The sequence below is a fragment of the Lissotriton vulgaris genome, chromosome 1_1 (assembly GCF_964263255.1).
Source record: "Lissotriton vulgaris chromosome 1_1, aLisVul1.2, whole genome shotgun sequence".
NCBI classification, from domain to species: domain Eukaryota; kingdom Metazoa; phylum Chordata; class Amphibia; order Caudata; family Salamandridae; genus Lissotriton; species Lissotriton vulgaris.
The window spans coordinates 34,748,570-34,768,914 of NC_141685.1; the positions used below are offsets into that span (position 1 = coordinate 34,748,570).

Genomic DNA, 20,345 nt, shown 5'->3' on the forward strand with positions numbered 1-20,345 from the left:
TTCTGCGCAATGTTTCTTTTTGCTACTATGAATCCCTGTATGGCCCAAGTTTGTCCATAGCATGTGAGGTCATTTGGCTCCCATATGTTAAGTAAGCATCTCCGTGGCTCTGGTAGAAGTGACACCCCGAGTGCCTGTTACATTGTACGCAGAACCCTCCGCCAGTAATCCACTATCTTTACACAGTCCCATAATGTATGAATAAAGGACCCTTCCTCTCCGCAGCCTCTGGGCAGTATGGGTGCTGAGCTCTCTGTATTCTATGTAGTGTGGTCCTAGTATAATACACTCTGTGTAGGATTTGGTGCTGTACTAGCTGGAACCTCGCAGAGATTCCCACCTCCCTGGGCGATGCCGCAGCTTCCAGCCACTCTGTGTCATCCATTTCCCCCACCTCTGCCCCCCACCTGGCCCTCAATGGGATTGTTGGGTCTGGTAGGTTATTGATTAGTTTTCTATATGTGAAGGACGTAGCTCTCTTTTGCATGTGGTTAGTGAGTAGCCTATCCTCCAGTGGGGCGGCCTTCGGTACGTCAGTATCCTGTGGGATCACCGCCAGTAATGCATGCCTTACATGTGTGTATCTGTAGATTTCTGTGGAGCTCAGGCTATACTGTTGCTGCAGCTTTGGAAACGGTATAACCGTACCCTTGTCCCAAAGATCTCCCACCGTGGAGATGCCTATGGTGTCCCATTGCTCAAAACCTTTACTTTTTCGTAGCTGTCCCAGCTTCTTGGTGTCCCATAGCGGGGTAAGCCTGGTGATAACCCCTCCCCATCCCAGCTGTTTCTGGGCAGTGTGCCATAACGCAACTGTGTGTTTCGTAGGGCCCTTTAGCTTAAGTGTCATGTCCCTATTATACAATGCCGCTAGCATATTGTTCGCACCCAGTTGGGCTCTATCCGCCCTAAATGCCGGATCATCCTGAGGTGCATGTATCCACTGGTTAATGACCTTAATGTGCGTCGCCCAATAGTATAGCTGCATGTTAGGGAGCGCGATCCCACCCTCGTACCAACTCTTATGTAGCTTAATTTGTGCTATGCGTGCGGGGCGATGCCCCCAAAGCAATGCAGATACCTGAGCCGCTATCTGTTTGAAGTATCAGGGCGGGACTGAGAATGGTGTGTTTTCTAACGCATATAGAAATCTAGGCAGCGCCATCATTTTGTACAAAGCAGCTTTACCCAGTAGCGTTTGAGGCAGAGACGCCCAATGAAGCACATCTCGTCTCAGTCGGTCCAACAGGGGTGCCAGATTCTTGGAGAAAACCCCTGCTGTATCCTGGGTAATGTATATTCCCAGATATTTAAATGAATCACTAGCGATTACTAGTGGACAGTCTGCGGGAATGCGCGGAGGCGGCCCCTGCAGTATGTAGAGAACTGATTTCGTTATGAAATTCAAGGAGGACCCCACACAGACTAATAGGGGACTGGGGGGATAGCAAATCTTAAAAAAGACAGGGGTGTCCCCACAAAAGGACAGTCTGGGACTGTGTCTCACACCTAGTGATTTCGACCAGTTAATCGTGTAGCCCGACACGTTCCCGAAGTCTTTACATATGTGGAGTAGTGCCGGCATGGAGCACTCCGCGTCCGTCAGATACACTAATATATTGTCAGCATATAATGACAGACGATCCTCCCACCCCTCCTTCCATTGAATACCCAGCAGTAGTGTTGTGTGCCTAATTAGCGTCGCTAAGGGATCCAGGACCAGCGCGAACAGGAGCGGCGACAAGGGGCAACCCTGGCGCGTCCCTCTTGCCAGCGGTATCTCATTGGACATGTGCCCGTTAGCTGTCACGCGCGCTCTGGGGTTGGAATATAGGAGCCGCACCGAAGCACAAAATGTGGGCCCAAACCCCAGACGTGGGAGGACCGCAAAGAGATACCTCCAATCTACCATGTCGAAGGCCATTTTCGCGTCTAGGGACAATAGCACTGCCGGCTCCGACAATGATGAAGCCTTTGCCAGCGTTCCATGCAGGTGTCAAAGGTTGAGTGCCGTATTCCTGTTAGGCATAAAGCCCGATTGATCGGGGTGTATTGAGCGTGGTAAGTGAGCCATTAACCTTCTGGCCAACAGTTTAGCTAGGATCTTTGGTTCGGCATTGAGCAGCAATAGAGAGCGATAGGAGGTACATTCAGACGGCGGCTTTCCAGGCTTAGGGATTGCCACTCTTGTTGCTATACATTGGTCTGACTGCAGTTCGCCTTTTTCGAGGCTTTCTTTGTACATCACCAATAACGGCGGACTCACGGTGTCTGCTACCCGTTTATACCATTCTATCGGGATACCATTCGGTCCCAACGCTTTACCTGATTGTATCGACCTAATCGCCAGCTGTAACTCATCGGTCGTTAAGTCTGCCTCTAATTCCTGAGATTCTTCTTGCGTCAGTGTCGGCAGGTCTATATTCCGTAAGAATTGCACCACTTCTTTCTCCGTCACCTCTGATATTGGTGCATAGACTTCCCGGAAATAGTCAGCCAGCGTGTGTACTATATCTTCTGGGTCTGTCACAATGGACCCCCCCGCCTTCCGTACCTGCTGTATACCCCTAGTGCCCGTTTTTCATTTGTCTAACCACGCCAGCAATTTTCCGGCTTTATCTCCTACATCGTATATTTTATTCCTAGTCGCCGCCATGTTTATTGCTGTCTGCTCATGCAGGTGCGCTCTATGCTGCTGTTGTCTAAGGTGTAGAGCGTGTGCTGTGTCTAGATTGGGGTCTGCCTAATGCTCTGTGTCAGCTGCCTGAAGGGCTATTTCAATTAATATTATGTGTTTTATTGATTAGGAGCACAACACCACTTTGTTTAAAACATTATTAAAATCACGATTACAGAGACCTAAAGGTACTCAGATTAGGTCCCAGTAAGGGCCAGTGGGGCCACTACCTTGTAAGGAGGCACAATTACCATGTAGTAGACATCGGCAACAGCAGATTTCTTGCGCTCTCAAACGGTGAGCGTTTCTTGTTCCACTATGTCTCAGACGCATTTCCTTGGGCATTATAAACCAAGTATTCATGACAATACATTTTATCCCTCAGGGATCTCTGCTTTTTAGAATAATATCCCTAGTTGGAAGATATCAGTCTCCATACTGGTTGATGCCTTGCTGTGGGCTCCAGCCTATCCTGGAGGAATCCTGTTCCCACATAATCTGGTTACAGCTAGGTGAGTCAATTTGGAGTCCTCCTTATGTTTTTTAATTAATTTTATTGGATAACACACACCATTCTTGCGTGAAGCTTTGTTTCCCCGTTAATTTACTAGTCCTGAGGAAGACCTGCCGTGATTTGTATACCCTAACACACCAGGGACGAAACGTTATCTTATTGGTCCATGATCGTGGTCAACCATTTCTAATGAAATAAATTAAGAGATAGGGTGTATGTTGAACCAGTTGCACAATAAGGATAGGCATTTCTTTATTTGTTTCATGTGCCTTTTTCTGTGTTGTGTTGAATTAAGCACTTTTGCACGTTGTGTCATCAGTCACATTTTTCGATATTTGTGTGTCTGTGACAGCCATATACGAAGAAAATTGTGTATATTATTTGAGTATATGATTTGGAATATACAATATATTTAATAGTTATTCTGTGTGTTGTCTCGATTTTTATTGATTGTACCATGGGGGTGTTAAATATTGGTTTAATATAGGGCCACATTCCATCTATGTTGTGTATATTGTTTAAATAATTTTTGAGACCATATATTGATCTGCATACATTTGTGATATATTCTAGACACCACCTTTTCACACTAAGGAATTGCGACACCCAACAGAACAGCTATATCACTTTACAGAAAGTTTGCATTTTCCTGCCCTAGCCATTTGGTGCCTGCAACCTGTCTCTGGTCACATGACTAGTTGAAGTAGGCAGTGGGGTTTCTGTATTCCTCCTAGACTGTCACAAACAATGGGAGTGAACGTGTGACTGGATGGGCCATCACTAGCTGGATGGGAGGAAGCAGCTAGGCCCAGCCTCACTTACACCTGAATAGGCTGTATCCTGTGTCCACACAAAGGTCAGCATACTCCCTATAGTTTAGACTGGAGCCATGGTAGGAATAACAGGGCAAGCCTCTTGAAGCTTCTTCCCACTTCAAAGGCATAACTGTGTATAAAAGAACAATCTCTGAAACCACCCCTTCATTATGCTTCTGGACCTGTGGATACTGTGCCTAGAAGAAAGATTGCTGTGCTGCTGAATGTCTGCCTCTCTGCTGGACTTCTGTATTGCTGTGCAGAATTGTTGCCCTCTTGCCTGGGTAAGAAGGACTGAACCTGCATCCCTAGAACCCATAACCCAGGGTGACTTCAACGGCTGGTTGGCTGTCCTCCTGAACTGAAGCCTCAGGGACATAACAGGCTTCCAACAACCTTGCATCTGCACTTGGACTCTGCCATCTGCAAGTCTTTCCTGCCAAGTGGTGTCACCCAAGTCCTGGACACTTCGAAGTGGGCCTAAGGTACTCTGCTAGCCTCTGTGGATCCAGAAGAACCGACACATGTCTACTGTGCAGCGCAAACCCAAGCAGAGCCAACCCATCACCACACTACATGGAGCGGAACCTCTGCAAAAGAACTGCATCGAAGCCTGAGACTGCATCGGACCTGCCGCAGTGTGACACATACCCTGCACAGGCCTTCACATCCCCCGTCGACAGCAGCCTCGGCGATGGACTCCACATTGTAGCCCCACAGCTCCTCTGAACTGAAACATCTCCCCAACTGCGCAGCGCATCTCTGCCTTGGACTTCACATTGCAAGCCACCATTGATGACGATGTAAGAAGACCTCACACTGCAGGCACGCCACATCTCAAAACCAATGCACCTCCTTAGCTGCACGACTCATCTTCGACACGGATCCACACAATGCTCCGCAAAGTGGATTTAAGGGACTCTGTTCAGCAAGCATAACTGGGTCCCTGTAGCCGACACACAATCTATAGCGGTCAGCCTGAGCATGTTACTGTGTCCCGAACTGCCGTGACCAGATAGCTTCAGCTAGTGCTTTACTCTTTTGGCGCCATTTACTCTAAAAACTTTAACATTCAATATCTCCAGTTCTACTAATTAGATTTTCGTATTTATTCCATTTGGCTTTATTTGTTTACGCTGATGTAGGATCTTTTTGTGTGGTGTTTTCACAGTTTTTCTAACAACCCCCCACTGTCCATTAGTCTGATTATGGCCTGAAGCTGTTGTTTTCCTTTGCATCTCAGCAGTTATTTTTCAATTACCTGGCCGCGTCTCGAGTCCCTGGTCTGTTCTGTATATGTTCCGGTTCCATACAATAACATGGCTCAACGAGATCCGGAACCTATTAACAAAACTCCATCTAGACCATCTATGGACTAACACTGACCCAACTGCCTTCCCATCAAAGGAGATTGTGAAAAAAATGTACTGGGATATGACTTTGCAATCTGTGTTGACCTCTAACCCACATTCCATGTTAACATCCCGGTATTTGGAAATCAAATTTGCTCCATTTTGTGAACAATACTGGGATTTTATTACAAAACCTATGGATGGAAAATTGTACTTTCAATTTAGAGCTGGTAGTTTGCCCCTAACGCTTTCACACAAAAGTGGTCGCCTAGTAATATTAATGTATGCAACCATTGCAAAGACTTGGTTGAGGACATCTCGCACTTTCTGTTTGCCTGCCCTCTTTATGCTTCTCCAAGAAGGAGGTGGTTAAAACCAGCATGTCAGAATTTAGGGACACGAAGGTGCCAGGAAGCACTTAGAATTTTGGGATCAAACAGCTCCCCTCCTTTAGCAATTGCAGTAGCAAAATATCTGGGATGGGCATGGATCATTCGCACTCGCACTTTAGCCAGTGGAGTTAGAGGAAATGTAACGTGATTTTATGTAGACTAATTATTTAATTAATCATGCTTAGTGAATTTGAGTTTTTAGCATTAAATGCGTTCCTTTTAGTCATGATTCGTCAGCGTTTTGAATTTAATGTGTGTTTTAAAATGTGATTGTATTTTAGAATAGTATTTACTGATGTATAGGTTAGGGTGTCAATGCTTTTATGACAATGCTGTCGAATAAAGGTTTTGAAATTGAATTGTTCTGTATATGGCCTTTGTATCCGCACAGTAGGCCATCAAAGAGGTATCTAAATACATCTCTGCCTCCACTTTTTACTGAGGGTTTGCTGGATCAGTGGATCAGTGGCCCAACATCATCCTTTCCCCACTATGCTGCCTCTACAGAAATGGACACTGTCAATTCACATTTCAGCAAATTATGCTTTTGAGTCAGTACATAACTACTAATGTTTAGATGGCCCTGGCAGCTGTACTCCAGTTCTGTCAAAGGTATTACAAGGGGCTGACTCATCAACCCACCATCTTAGTTACCGTCCAGGCATACCCTCATAATTGCATTAGCAATACATCCTGGGGAATTAAGCTCGTTCTTATGGAGAACATGGGCCTTTCTTATCAAAATCAATAAAATATTTCTGAAACAAACAGATATTGAACTGGGAGGAATTACATGGAGTTTAGAGTATAAAGATCAGTCATTTTAAAGAAAACAATAAGTCTGACCTTTCCTCAAGCTGCTGTTGCTCATGGAGTTCAGCGTCTGAGAGCTGCTGCCTTTGGCCACTCATCGTGTGGCTTATCATTTGCTTTATCTCTTGTAGTTTGATCAGTTTTCACAGGCAACATGAAAACTAGTGCTACCTGTCACAAATTAACTTACCCAGAACTATTGTAAGAATGCCATAAAGTTAGATGCAAAGCTAAAGTGCAAACTTCTTGGGCCCTGTATGCTGCTTGGTGAAATTCATGCACCGTTAGAGCACCATGTCCCTCATGTAACAAATCCATCAACTTCACCCTCCACTGTGGCACCATCAGTTTATCTGCTCTTCTGACAACACCATTTACCTTGGACAACTCTGACGATGCCAGCTTGTATTTATTCATGCTGCTTAATGTATCTGTTATTCTTGGCTAAGCAGAAAGGATGCATTTGTATTATTTGTGTCGACTAATCTGCACATTGGACTTCCACAACCATTGGGTGTCACCAATGCTCAACTTCAAATAGATTATCCGCTCACCAAAATCATTTCATCAATACCATTTTCACCTTCAGGGCTCCGCATTATCAGTTTCCAGACCAGGTACGTTACACCATAAAATAAAAAAAATCAACGGACCAATGCCCTACAGCATATTGTAGGGGCAGGCAATGAAGCCAGGCAGCTCCATGTACAAAACTGTTGGATGAATGCCACAACACTGTGAGGTGCATCCTGCTGCCTTCGGTCTTCCCGTCCATCTCTTTCTCAAAGCGCTGTTCTTGTTTAAAACTAATCTTGACTATATGCAGCTACATAGAGCTGTAACATTTATGCAAGTGCTATGCAAGTGTTCTTTCTTTACTAATTTACTCTATGAACACTGGTAAATCAACACCTTTTCTGAAATAAATAAGTTGTGACATGTTCAACTGAACTTTTATTGAAATATCTGTTTATAGTGAAATAACCTTGATAAGTTACACAGCTGGTATAGCAGAGATGTTTTCATGGCCGGTTAAATATTGTGCACGCAAATTCCATTATCTTTCCATGTAGTAATTTTTTTTTTTTTACATTCAACAGAAAAAAAACCTTGGATGCACAAAATGTTTATGAATAAAGAAGAGAATGCTGTAAATCTGCAGAAACAGTCATAGTAAATAAGCTCCAATATTAAAGAAAGCCTTCACATCCGAGACAGAGGACCCCGAGCATAAACTGACAGATCCTGGAAGAAGCAGTCAAGGGCAGTACAGTAGATGTAAGAGTCGGAGCTGTGCACCTCCACGCAACAAGACGAAGAAAAGAACTTTAGAGAATTAAGGCAAACTACCTCCTGTATAAACAAGTCCAATAACAGCATTTTATCATGGGATCTGTAGGATGTGGTTACATCAATGCTTTGCTGTCCACAATTATAACAACCCACCATTCAGTGCTGTAGGTGTACTGCAAACACTTTCTAACTAAACAACATCAAACAGAGAAGAGCACAATGGAGTGGAGCCAGACAACTGAAGGGTGAAGAAAAGACAAGTTCTGCTATCTACAATACAAACTTTTCCCCAATTTGTTGTGACCAGTAGGATGATTAATCTGTATCCACAAGCACCAACACCATTATTGAATCTAAAGACACAATTGCCCACTAAGAAGGGCATTTAGTGATAATTGTACTTTGTTAAATCAGAAAGACAATTTCTGAAATATCACACACTTGCAGGGAATGTGAGACTAACGCAAGTGCTTTATCAACCATGTTGGCCCATCCGGAAAAGCAGAAATAGGATGAAGAAAAATATATACCTGACCCAAAGAAAGAAAAATCATACACATGCAGCGAAAGCTTTAGTTTGTCATCACTACTAAAGTGCTGTCAGCAAATGCACACAGATGAAAAATCATTCAACTGCAGTGAATGTGTGAAGAGCTTCATTCAATTATCAGGCCTGCAAAGACATTTACAAAAACACGCAAGGGAAAAATCTTACCATTGCAAAGAATGTGGAAGTAGTTTTATTGACTCCTCAAAGCTAAGGATTCATCAGAGAATGCACACGGGGGAAAAACCATTCAAGTGCAATGAATGTGAGAAGAGTTTTAGTAGGTTATCAACCCTAAAACAGCATCAGAGAACACACACCGGGGAAAAGCCATATCACTGCAATGAATGTGGAAGTAGTTTTAGTCAATCATCAACATTAAGGAAACATCAGCGAATACACACAGGAGAAAAACCTTTCATATGCAATGAATGTTTGAAGAGCTTTAGTCAGTTATCACACCTACAAAACCATCAACGGAAACACACGGGGGAAAAACCATATCATTGCAGTGAATGTGGAAGAAGTTTTACTGAATCGGCAAAACTCAGGATTCATCAGCGAACACACACAGAGGAAAAACCATTTAAATGCACTGATTGTGGTTGTAGTTTTAGAGAATCCACAACATTAATAAATCATATGCAAACACACACAGAGGAAAAACCATACCATTGCAATGAATGCGGAAGCCGTTTTAGGAACTCCTCATATCTCAGGATTCATCAGAGAACACACACAGGGGAAAAGCCATACAAGTGCAGTGAATGTGTGAAGTGCTTTCGTCGGTTATCATACCTGTAAAGCCATCAGCGAACACACACAGGGGAGAAGCCATTCAAGTGCAATGAATGTGAGAAAAGTTTTAGTCAATCGGCAAACCTAAAACAGGATCAGAGAACTCACACTGGGGAAAAACCATATCAGTGCAGTGAATGTGGAAGTAGTTTCAGTAACTTATCAACATTAAGATATCATCAGCGAACACACACCGGAGAAAAGCCATTCAAATGCAGTGAATGTGAGAAGAGCTTTAGTCAATCGGCACACCTAAAACAGCATCAGAGAACTCATACTGGGGAAAGACCATATCAGTGCAGTGAATGTGGACGTAGTTTTAGTAAATCTTCTACATTAATGACTCATCAGCAAACACATACAGAGGAAAAGACAAGTGCAGTCAATGTGAGAGGGCCTTTTGTCAACTATCAAACCTACAAAGACATCAGTGTATACACACAGAGGAAAACCCACTCAAGTACAGCCAATGCTTGAAGAGCTTTTGATGATTTTCACACCTACTAAGCACCAGTGTATGCACACTGGAAAAACTATTCAAGTGCAGTGAATGTGTGAAGAGCTTTAGTTAGTCATCACTACTACATAAGCCTTCAGCAAACACACCCAAGGGAAAAACATTCAAGTACATTGAATAAGTGAAGACCTTTTTCGGATTATCACCCCTATAATCCTTTGAATACCATGAGCAAAAACTCACCTTAATGAAACGCGCATAGAAGTAATCCTAGAGGTGCAGCAAATACACAAACATTTAAGGCCATCAACATCCTGTCTGTGGACATACTCAAGATTAAAAAATTGCAGTTCTTTTGAGATGAAGGACTTATTCAAAATAATAAAATTACAATTATATGGAATCTTCGAATACCAGATTATAAAAAGTAGGTGATGAAAGACTGGATTAGAAGGAAAGAAGAAAAAACTGATATTTGTAAAATTATAAAAGTGTCTGTTCTCAGCGATTGTTAATTTCTTTAACCCCTCCCCTGCTGATGACGGAACCGCTCCGTCATCAGCTACGGTTGGGCTGTGCTGATGACGGAGCGGTTCCGTCATGGCCCGGCGCCGCACCTGCGCGGTGCTGATTTCGCGCCTGCGCGGCAGTTGTATTGAGCGGGGCGGGTCATGACGGAACCGCTCCGTCACCAGCACAGCTCAACCGCGGCTGGTGACGGAGCGGTTCTGTCACCAGCATGCGGCCGCCGTGCGGCCGCCCCGCCCCGTAAGCGCTGCTAAGTTAATAACCCTTTAAGCCCAGCACACTAAAACTAATTTAACAAGCACATACTGGTGGAAATTCATAGCTGGTTCGGGTGTTACGTCATTTTAAGGAACATTGCTGGTTCTGTGGCTGCATCTAGAGAACAGTGTCCAAAAGCAGGAGAAGTGAAAGTGTGAAAATATGAGCTGCAACTCTCAGGCTTGATGCGTTCAGTTACGGTTGTTATGCCAACTGGATTTGCAAGACACCCTGATCACTAATTGAGAAAATACAGGCTCTGATGGGGAGGGGGAGTTCCTTCTGGTCTTGGGGGCGATTGGGAGAAGACATATCTGGTAGTGAGGTGATGCAGGATTTGGTTGTGGAGTCGTCCAGTCCATCTGAGTTGCCTATTATGGGTATGGAAGTGAATGTGGTCATTGAGCTACGCAAGGACTAAGATGTGGAGTGCCTTTGTAGGTGAATGTGGGAGGATTGAACGTGGTGCACTTCTAGATGGGGAGTCAGTGAGGGTGATGTGTGTCCATGGATAGAGATTGAGTATGAGTCTGCTGCTGTATTTTGAACCGCTTGATATTTGTTGGTGAACTTGGTGGTTGTACCTGCATAGGGGGTGTTGCCGTAGTCTAGTCTACTGGTGAAGAATGCTATCTGACCCTCCTGCTGCTGTCTAGTGAGATCCGTTTGAATATTTTTCTGAGCATCTTGACAGTGTGGAAGCATGGAGCTGCTACTGTGCGGTCTTGGCTGGTCATGGAGATTTGGCTATCGATTATGATACCAATTTCCTGGTGTTGTAGTTGGAATGGATGTAGGGCCTCTGGTGCTGGGTTACCTGGCCAGGGTCCAGAGAGAGATGTACTTGCCGGACAGTACCACTTCAGATTTGTCAGCATGTAGCTTGAGGCAGCTTCTTTTCATCTATTATGCTATGTTGGAAATGCACATAAGGAAGGGTGATTGTGTGATCGATGTTTCTTCTGAGAGGGAGAGTATGAGTTGCATGTCATCTGCACTTGAGATAATGCTGAAGTCGCAGGGCCATACAATGGAGGCCGTGGAGCAATGTAGACATTGAAGAGGATGGGACTCAAGGAGGAACCCTGTGGCAGTGCCCAATATATGTCTTCCCACCCATGATGCAGGAGAAGTGATGCTCATTTCCATCATCACATGCATCTTCTAATGCACGAGCCATAGTGGCACTTCCCCAAAGGTGTACAACATCGAGCTGGATCCTTGAGAGATTTGCTGGCTTACCACTATGTAAATGATTCACAATTAGAATTTTAAATGTATCTTTTTTACAGAGAATCACTCATCCAAATCCGAACTGGTGAAAGAACAGACCTGGAGCATGATAGCAAAATTATTGATAGGAGAAAGGGCTGTTGAAAAGTTTAGTTCTCATTTGGTTTCTAAAATCTTGACAGCTAGGGAGAGATTGCATCTTGAGCAGTAAAGAATTCCAGCTCTGAAGAGCTAGAATCCAGACCTATTGACTCCCTACTAGATATTTCTAGATTCTTGGCACTGGAAAAGAAATCGGGATTCAGAAGAGAATGAGCACAAATGATACTGAGTCTTGACACAAATGATATTCAGGCTTGTGTTTACATGCAAAGAGGAACCCTCAATTTATTAGCTCTGCCAGTGTTTGAATGGACTTACAAAGTATGTGCTGCCTCGTGTGCAAACAATAAACTTTATTATGCAGCTGGGGCTTCCTCAGACCACAAATAAGATACACCGCAGCATTCTAAATAATCTGAAGTGCTCTTTTGTGTTGCTGGAGCCATCAAATACGCAGTGTTCTCATAGCCTAGGCTTGCATAGAGGAAGGAGTTCACCAATATAATATGCAACTCAAATTAAAGGAAAGGGCACATCTTCAGTAGCCGAAGATGGTAAAAAATAATGCCTTTCACTGAGTTCATTTTAGCGAAGTGCTGAGTTCAGGAAGTTTTTCCTTCCATCGACCACTATCACAACCACCCAGTCAGTGAGGATTAAGACACATGACTGGTCTTCAGTACACCCATCCTTAAAAATAACACACTACAGGGATCTGTACCAGGATCAAACTCACTTTCCTTTATGTTAACAGGAACCATTTTTAAACTCAACTCTACATATTTATGAATAAGTGGCTGGTCCAGCCATTAGTGGCATAAAGAATTTGAATACAGACACTTTTAAATCTCTACTAATAAAGCACAACCAAACATCCGACCACGGCCCATGCATGGACATCCATGAGCCTTTAAAAACACACTACAGAGGCGTGTACCAGGATCAAACCCACCTTACTTTCAAATTAACATGAACTAAAATATGATCCAGTAAAAAGCAATCACGATTCTATGCAATGTACACAAGGATGATTAAATTTTACATATTAATAGGAAATCTATGTTTTTTGAAATGTAATAAAGCAAAATAATGTCTTTTAGTTCATGGTATTTCACTGCTGATTGTGTAGAAAGAGATGTTAAATGAGATGTGTTCCCTAAACTATAAAGATAATGTGCGATGTCAACAAGGAGCCTAGTTTATTTGGCAATAGAGGGCTCCTATCTTGACAGCATGACAGCTTTCAGCAGGAGTCTGACACACGTGATAACAGAGTGCACCATTCTCACCAGTGTGCCTGCTTTCTGAGTGAGAATAGGTTCTTTGCCTGATATGGTACTACCTTCTCTCCTTCTGTGTTCATGAAGAGAGACGTGCTGCTAGTAATGCTGTCCACCTTCTATCTGCGATCCTAACTGTTTGCCACCATTGTTGTGAGACAAAGCTGCTGCAGAAAGAAGGATATGGGGACTGTACTGATGCCTTCTTGTAACTAAAGATCTTTCACAAACATCTCAGGTATTGACACGGACTGTTGAGAATATCAGCTCTCCCTCTACCTCAAAGTGACTATTATTTTACACTGGCAAACATTTTCCAATTCTTTTTCTCAGGTTTGCTCGCTGCCCCTGTTGCTCTTTTCTTGTAACATATAGGGGTGGGTGACGAATTCCACCTTGTCGGTAGAGTTCACTGAGCTTTACCCATGGATCGTAGAGTTCTGAAAAACTACGCAAAGCCGCACAGGGCTGAGTTTTCCCCACTGCGCGGCATGTTGCATCATCCATAAGAGTTTACACGGACTAGGTCCTTCTTATCTGGCAGAAAAATTTGTGCCATATAATCCCGCCCGTACCCTCAGATCTAGCAACCAGCTCCTCCTCCGAGTGCCTATGGTAAAAAAGACAAGACAGGGTGGCAAAGTTCTGTCAGTGGTGGGTCCTGTTCTATGGAATAAACTTCCGCATATGCTCAGGCAATATTCGGACCACCTGACTTTCAGGAAAAAGCTGAAAACTTTCCTGTTCCAGAATTAGCCCATTTTTAAATGATTGCTCTCTTCCATCTGCTACTGGTGTTTGTGCGCAGAAATACTCCTTCTGGAGTCGATTCAAGAGCGGTATAAACCCACAAATAAATAAATAAATAAATACGGCTTGAAAGTATAATAAATTACCTGCTTATAGTAACTCACCTTGTTCGCTGCTTATACTAATTTACCATATTAACTGCTTATAGAAACTCACCTTATTAACTGTTGTCTTTGACAATTACAAGGTTACTTGCAGAAAGAAAATTAACTGCAAAATTACGCTCTGTGACTTCTGTAAAAAAGTGCTTTAATTTTGAAAGTATATTCCAAATTTATAATGCCTATCTCTTTAAAATGTGTGCTCTAAAGTGACATTATGATGTTTGAAATATTCCAAACACTGTTCCTCTCGTCCATCTTATTTTGGAATAACAACTTACGGTGTACTAGTGCTCATTGTATCCAGTTTATGTCCTTCCTTTCTTTAAGCCTACACATTTCAACACAGCAGAGCACATTTCACCTTCTGACAAAGGCAGTGTGTTGTCTCATGTAGTGACCGGGCACATTTAATGGCCGCTAAGGGGAAGCTTATAAACATTGCTCGCACTAATTGTTCAGTTGAATTCCCTAGGTGAAAATGAACAATGGTTGGCTCTTGTAACTTGTGGATGTTTTGCAGTGCACTAAGATGTATTACATCATGAGTATTAGAATATAAAACCTATTTATGGGACACAGTGTAGCCTAAAAGCAAGTCTATATCTCATTGAAGCTAGGAGCGAATTCGCTTAACACCATCACATGTTGGTATTAAAATGTTACAGATTTCAATGACGAGTTGCAATTCAGTCAAACTGACCATCTCTTTTAAATGCTGTACCTCTGTCACTATTGTAAATATCTTAAGCTGCCTAGAGTGTTACAGAATGGTGATCACACATAGATCGACCATTGTGGACAGCAGGCTTTATCGATGGGAAGCCCGTAGGGAAGTATCCATTCATTTGACTATTATGAAAAGAATAAAGATAAGTAGAACTCCTTTAGCAAAATATCTAATGTTATGATATGGTAATGTAATCTTTATTGTGTTAAATGCTTGGCTGAGAATCCTGATTTCTCTCAGATGGGTCGATCGGCAAAATTGACCATTCTATTGCATTTCAGATAGCAATTCTTTGGATCTTTCTCGCTAGACAATGTTCTCCTGGAGTTCTTTTCTCACTTTCTAGCTGTAAAAAACATTTTTAACACCAATGGATTAGCCTGCCTTTCCCAAGCATCCAAATCTCTGTGTAGCTCGATGTCCTAAAGAGTAGAAAGCATGAGCATCGGGTCTCTGAACACAGGAATCGCAAATCCTTATTTGCTTTAGGAAAAGTCATTGTCCTGTATCCTCTGCTACTCTTTCCAGATGCATTATGTGGTCCATGCAACCATCTGCAATTGATATAACCTGTTTCAGGGGTCATTCTTTTAAGGCGGGCCGTGGCTTTCTAAGATTTTGCAATAAAAGTACATTCTCAAAGCAGCTAATTGGTTGTCGGCCTCCATTTTATAAACCCTCTACTGCAAACCGATTATGCATGATTCTGCAATTAAGCAGCTTTAAAATAGCATGATTGGAGTCTCCAGTCTTCCAATAAGATCCATATTTTACCAGTTTTAATGATGGAAAGTTGTTATTTCATGAAAGAAACTTAGACGACTAGCTTTAATTTTGCCGATACTGGTTTGTGACTCCTTTATATATATTGTCCCTCCCAATTTAGTTCTCTTATGCAGTGATGCTTAACTTGTGGTCCGAGGAGCCCTTGGAGCCTGCTGCGCCTGCTCAGTGGGTCAGGGACTGTTTTTTACCAAATTAAATAATATGAAAAATGAATACATTCAAACTAATAAAGTATGTTCAAATAAAGAAGGAAAACTGACAATTTGAAAACTTTTTCAATATTTGATTGTGAATCAAAGAAAAGATTTGAATAGTTGGGAATTTGGTGATTACTTGTTCCTATATTTTTGAGTATTGTTTTGAGGTCCAAATCATAGAAATGTCTTAAGCCAGGGAAATCCCTGGCTTTCAATAATAACTCAGTGGGCACCCTGGATTCGAGTAATGATTCAGTGGGGGGCCTCAAAAGTTCTAGAACCACTGCTCTGATGTGTTGCATCTTTAACATTTTTCTCAGAAAAAGGGCTATTTAGGAAAATGGAAGCAGTTGGGAGAGCCCGAGTCAGTGGCCCTGCATGTACTTCAACCAACCCAGCCGGTATAACCCTATCATCTTGCTTCAAACAGTATTTATTACATCTACTGTTAGAGACTTAAAAAGGATTCTAAGGTATTTTGGGGGGGATACAGTTTGTTTGCTCTATGTACTTCACAATGTAAGGTTCAATTTAGAGAGAAAACTAATCAGGAAATCTTCAATCACAAAAATACAAATACGTTTTTTTACCTGAAAATTGTTCACAGCTGACCTTCGGCGCTTCCGTGTGCACCGATACTCCACTGTTCCGGGTTCTTCTCTTCCACCTTCCAGTGATGTGGGATTGTTCTCCCGTTGTATGGTTATATGGTTATCACAGACAATATTATTTTCCCAAATAGATAACTAGGCACACAGCTGTTGAGAGATCACAACACATTCGCCTCTCTACCTCTGGCCCATATACAGCATGGCGTTATCCTTTAGAAAACTTGGGAAAGTGCCAATTCATCAAAACAACAGCTTTGCTAACATACATGCTACTGTCTCTGATAGCTGCCTTTCAAGGTCTTAGAGTGAATGTGCAAAGTAAACCCAGTTGACATATTTTCATCATGCTGGTTCATATCAGTTATGTCTCAAAGTGATGGAAAGTCCACCAATATAGATTAAAATTCAGTGGGCAACACTATATGTACACCCCATGAATTGTCCATTCCATTAGAGAGGTCTTCGCCACAGGTCATCGCAAGAGCTACTGCCAGACTGCCGCAGCATCCATTCTTCTGCTGAGAGCCAATACAGAGAGGAGCAGAGCTGAACCCGGCTGATGTATGTTATCCTTTCAAGGAGACACTCTTTCTCGACTGAAGTCTGACAGTCACAGCTTCTCCAACGTGAACAGGTATGCAGGGCGCGGACTCCCAGAATCTCCAGAGGCAAGTTAGTTACTCCATACTTTCTTAGTGTAGCACACAGAAGTAGTCTTCTGAGTGCTAAGCTCCTGGGAACATTCCAATCTTGTTATAAATGTTTATATTATTCTTGCTTCTCGTAACAATCATTAGTGCTGTTCTAATTTTATATGTGTGGTTATTGCTCATGTACTAAGCAACAGGATGAGAGTTGAAATAAACACTTACAAACATTAATATAGTCTTTTATTTTTACTGTAGTTGTGCGTGCTATTCTAAAGAGCAGAAGTACCACTGCGTCCCTGAACCATTACAGAACTGTTAGTAACCCAAAAGGCATGGACAACACACTAGCAGTTATGCCTGGTGGGGATACAATAACCTGGAATTCTGTTTAAGCAATGGAGCACTGAACTCAGTCAAGGCACCAGTGGGTGGGAAGGTCAAACCCTCTAGAGTTAGACCAGAGCCCTAGTTTATTGGGGTATCACAAACAATATCTTTAATCCAAAAAGAGGCAGCTAGATAAACAGCATCCTATGTTTCACTGTGCTTTATGTAAGACCGTGTCTTCAAGACCATAATAAAGACGCAAAGAAAACATATTATAAACAAAATAGTGTAAATTATCACCCAATAAGAACACAAAAACCATTTAGAATATAAAAACAATTATAAATAAATATCTTATAATGGCATCTAATTTATAGAGTATAAATTTGCAATATATTGTCACCTGATTATATTGCTTACTAATGAGATTTTTTAAAACCTGTCCACATTTCTTTCCATTATTCTCTTAGTAAAATATGACACTAAAAGTTATGTCACCCTATTTGTGTCTGCTAAATATATTTCCATTCATATTTAATATTACACCATAAAGCAATTGACCTAAACAATAATATATTTTGCTTAATCTCTAAATATCCCTTGAGGAATCCTTTAAAAAAGAAGTGGAATGTTTACACTCTATGAACATACGATGCAGCTTGTCTTCTCAATCCGCAGCAAAGAACCTCTCCCCTTCAAATGGCTCTGTGAGCTGCATCCGTCTTCCAGTCTTTAAGATACAGATTGTGCCTAGAAGCTATGGAAGCGCACCTTGCCAATGCTCTAGATCTAACCACGTGAAAGGAAATATCTGTCCCCACTGCATTCTTTTATGAGAAGAAGAAGCAGATGATGGAGAAACATTCATCCTTTTAAAAGACTGCTTCCCCATGATGGCTCCAACAATAATCAGCAATTTACCAAGTCAGGAATGCTGCAGCACAAATCCTCAAAACAAGATCATCCAGGAAAGAGACTGATATGCCTGCACTCTGGCCTTTCAACGGAAAGGCGGGTATACAGGGATGCTCATCCTCACCCTCCGAAGGTGAAAGCCTGCCCATGTGTGGACTCCTCTCCTCCCGCGCATGTGCAGGAATCGGGCACCCTTCCATTACTGCCACAATCTGGAAGCACCCAATCTGAGTACCTGGGCCTCTTTCCTCCGTGTCCACAACAACGAGAAGAGAAGGATCCCAAAGCATGCAGGACCTGACACTGCCCCCTCTACACAGGAAGTTCAGGCATCCTGTAGTGCAGGAGGAATCCCCTGCGAGCCCTGCAGGTGAGGGATCACCTCTCTTAAAGGCACAAGGATTATGCCTCCAACATCTCCTGCTCTCATCTCATCAGGAGCCAGGGCGACCCGCTTGAGCTTGCATCTCTTCTAGACTGATAGCCAATGGAGTTTCCCAGGCTGAGGGGTGATGAGCATCTGTCTGAGGAGGTCAAGGTTGAGTCTGGCTGCTGTGTTCTGGATGGGCTAGAGTTTCCTCCAGTGTTGGGTGGTGATTCCAAAGCAGAGGGAGTTGCTGTACTCAAGTCTGCTGTTGACGAGGGCGGTGTGACAGTTCGCCTGGTGTTAGCTGGGAGCCATCTGAAGACCTTCCTGAGCATTGTGAGGGTGAGAAAGCAAATGGAAGAGACTGCCCTGACCTGCTGCTTCATGGATAGCTGCCTCTCCAGGATAATGCCGAGGTTGCATGTGTGTTCGGTGGGTTAGGGGTTAGGACCCAGCTCAGCTGGCTACTATCCGTTTTTCCAGAGGGTATCCTTGTCATTCTTAAAGGTGAGACCTTCTGTCTTGTCTGTGTTGACTTTGCAACTGTTGTTGTTCATCCAGGCGGCCACATCCTGCATGCATCTTTGAACACTGATAGCCAGGCTGAGCACCGGAATAGTGAGGGATCAGTTAGGAAAGTTACACAGTGCAAAGCCTTCAAAAGAACAATAAGACCTTGTTGTGTTACCCGGATGCGTGCACCTCAATACATTGTATATTAAAGGTTGCTGTAGGCTCAATGCCTGCGTCGACTAGAGCAGCAATACCAGATTTACATAGAATGCAGCTCACTGCCCTGAATTACACTTTCTTGTAAATGTCTTTTGATATGTCTTCTGCGTGCAGTGTTCAGTTACTGACGGAGCAGCAGAGGAGGGTGGTAACCACTGATCCTGCCTCGTGCAGGAGTCCATCACTAAGGGGGCAGCAGGGGAGGACGGTAACAACTGATCCTGCCTCAAGCAAGAGTTCATCACTGACGGGGCAGCAGGGGAGGGCGGTAACCACTGATCGTGCCTCGTGCAGGAGTCCATCACTGACAGAGCAGCAGGGGAGGGCGGTAACCACTGATCCTGTCTCATGCAGGAGTCCATCACTGACAGAGAAGCAGGGGAGGGTGGTAACCACTGACCCTGCCTCGTGCAGTGTTCAGTCACTGACAGAGCAGCAGGGAGGGGTGGTAACCACTGACCCTGCCTCGTGCAGTGTTCAGTCACTGACAGAGCAGCAGGGAGGGGTGGTAACCACTGATCCTGTCTCATGCAGGAGTCCATCACTGACAGAGCAGCAGGGGAGGGCGATAACCACTGATCCTGTCTCATGCAGGAGTCCATCACTGACAGAGCAGCAGGGGAGGGCGGTAACCACTGATCCTGTCTCATACAGGAGTCCATCACTGACAGAGCAGCAGGGGAGGGCGGTAACCACTGATCCTGTCTCATGCAGTAGTCCATCACTGACAGAGCAGCAGGGGAGGGGGGTAACCACTGATCCTGTCTCATGCAGGAGTCCATCACTGACAGAGCAGCAGGGAGGGGTGGTAACCACTGACCCTGCCTCGTGCAGGAGTCCATCACTGACAGAGCAGCAGGGGAGGGCGATAACCACTGATCCTGTCTCATGCAGGAGTCCATCACTGACAGAGCAGCAGGGGAGGGCGGTAACCACTGATCCTGTCTCATACAGGAGTCCATCACTGACAGAGCAGCAGGGGAGGGCGGTAACCACTGATCCTGTCTCATGCAGTAGTCCATCACTGACAGAGCAGCAGGGGAGGGGGGTAAAAACTGAT

The 20,345-nt window shown here is 43.6% G+C and overlaps 1 protein-coding gene across 1 annotated transcript; it reads left to right on the forward strand.

Annotated features, from left to right (window-relative positions):
* Positions 1 to 7,666: 7,666 nt before the first annotated feature.
* Positions 7,667 to 15,857, forward strand: LOC147737076 (uncharacterized). The gene has a single exon (XM_086963805.1). It carries the CDS (start codon positions 8,464 to 8,466, stop codon positions 9,205 to 9,207), a length of 744 nt encoding a protein of 247 aa, XP_086819931.1. The 5' UTR covers positions 7,667 to 8,463; the 3' UTR covers positions 9,208 to 15,857.
* The last annotated feature ends 4,488 nt before the right edge of the window (positions 15,858 to 20,345 follow it).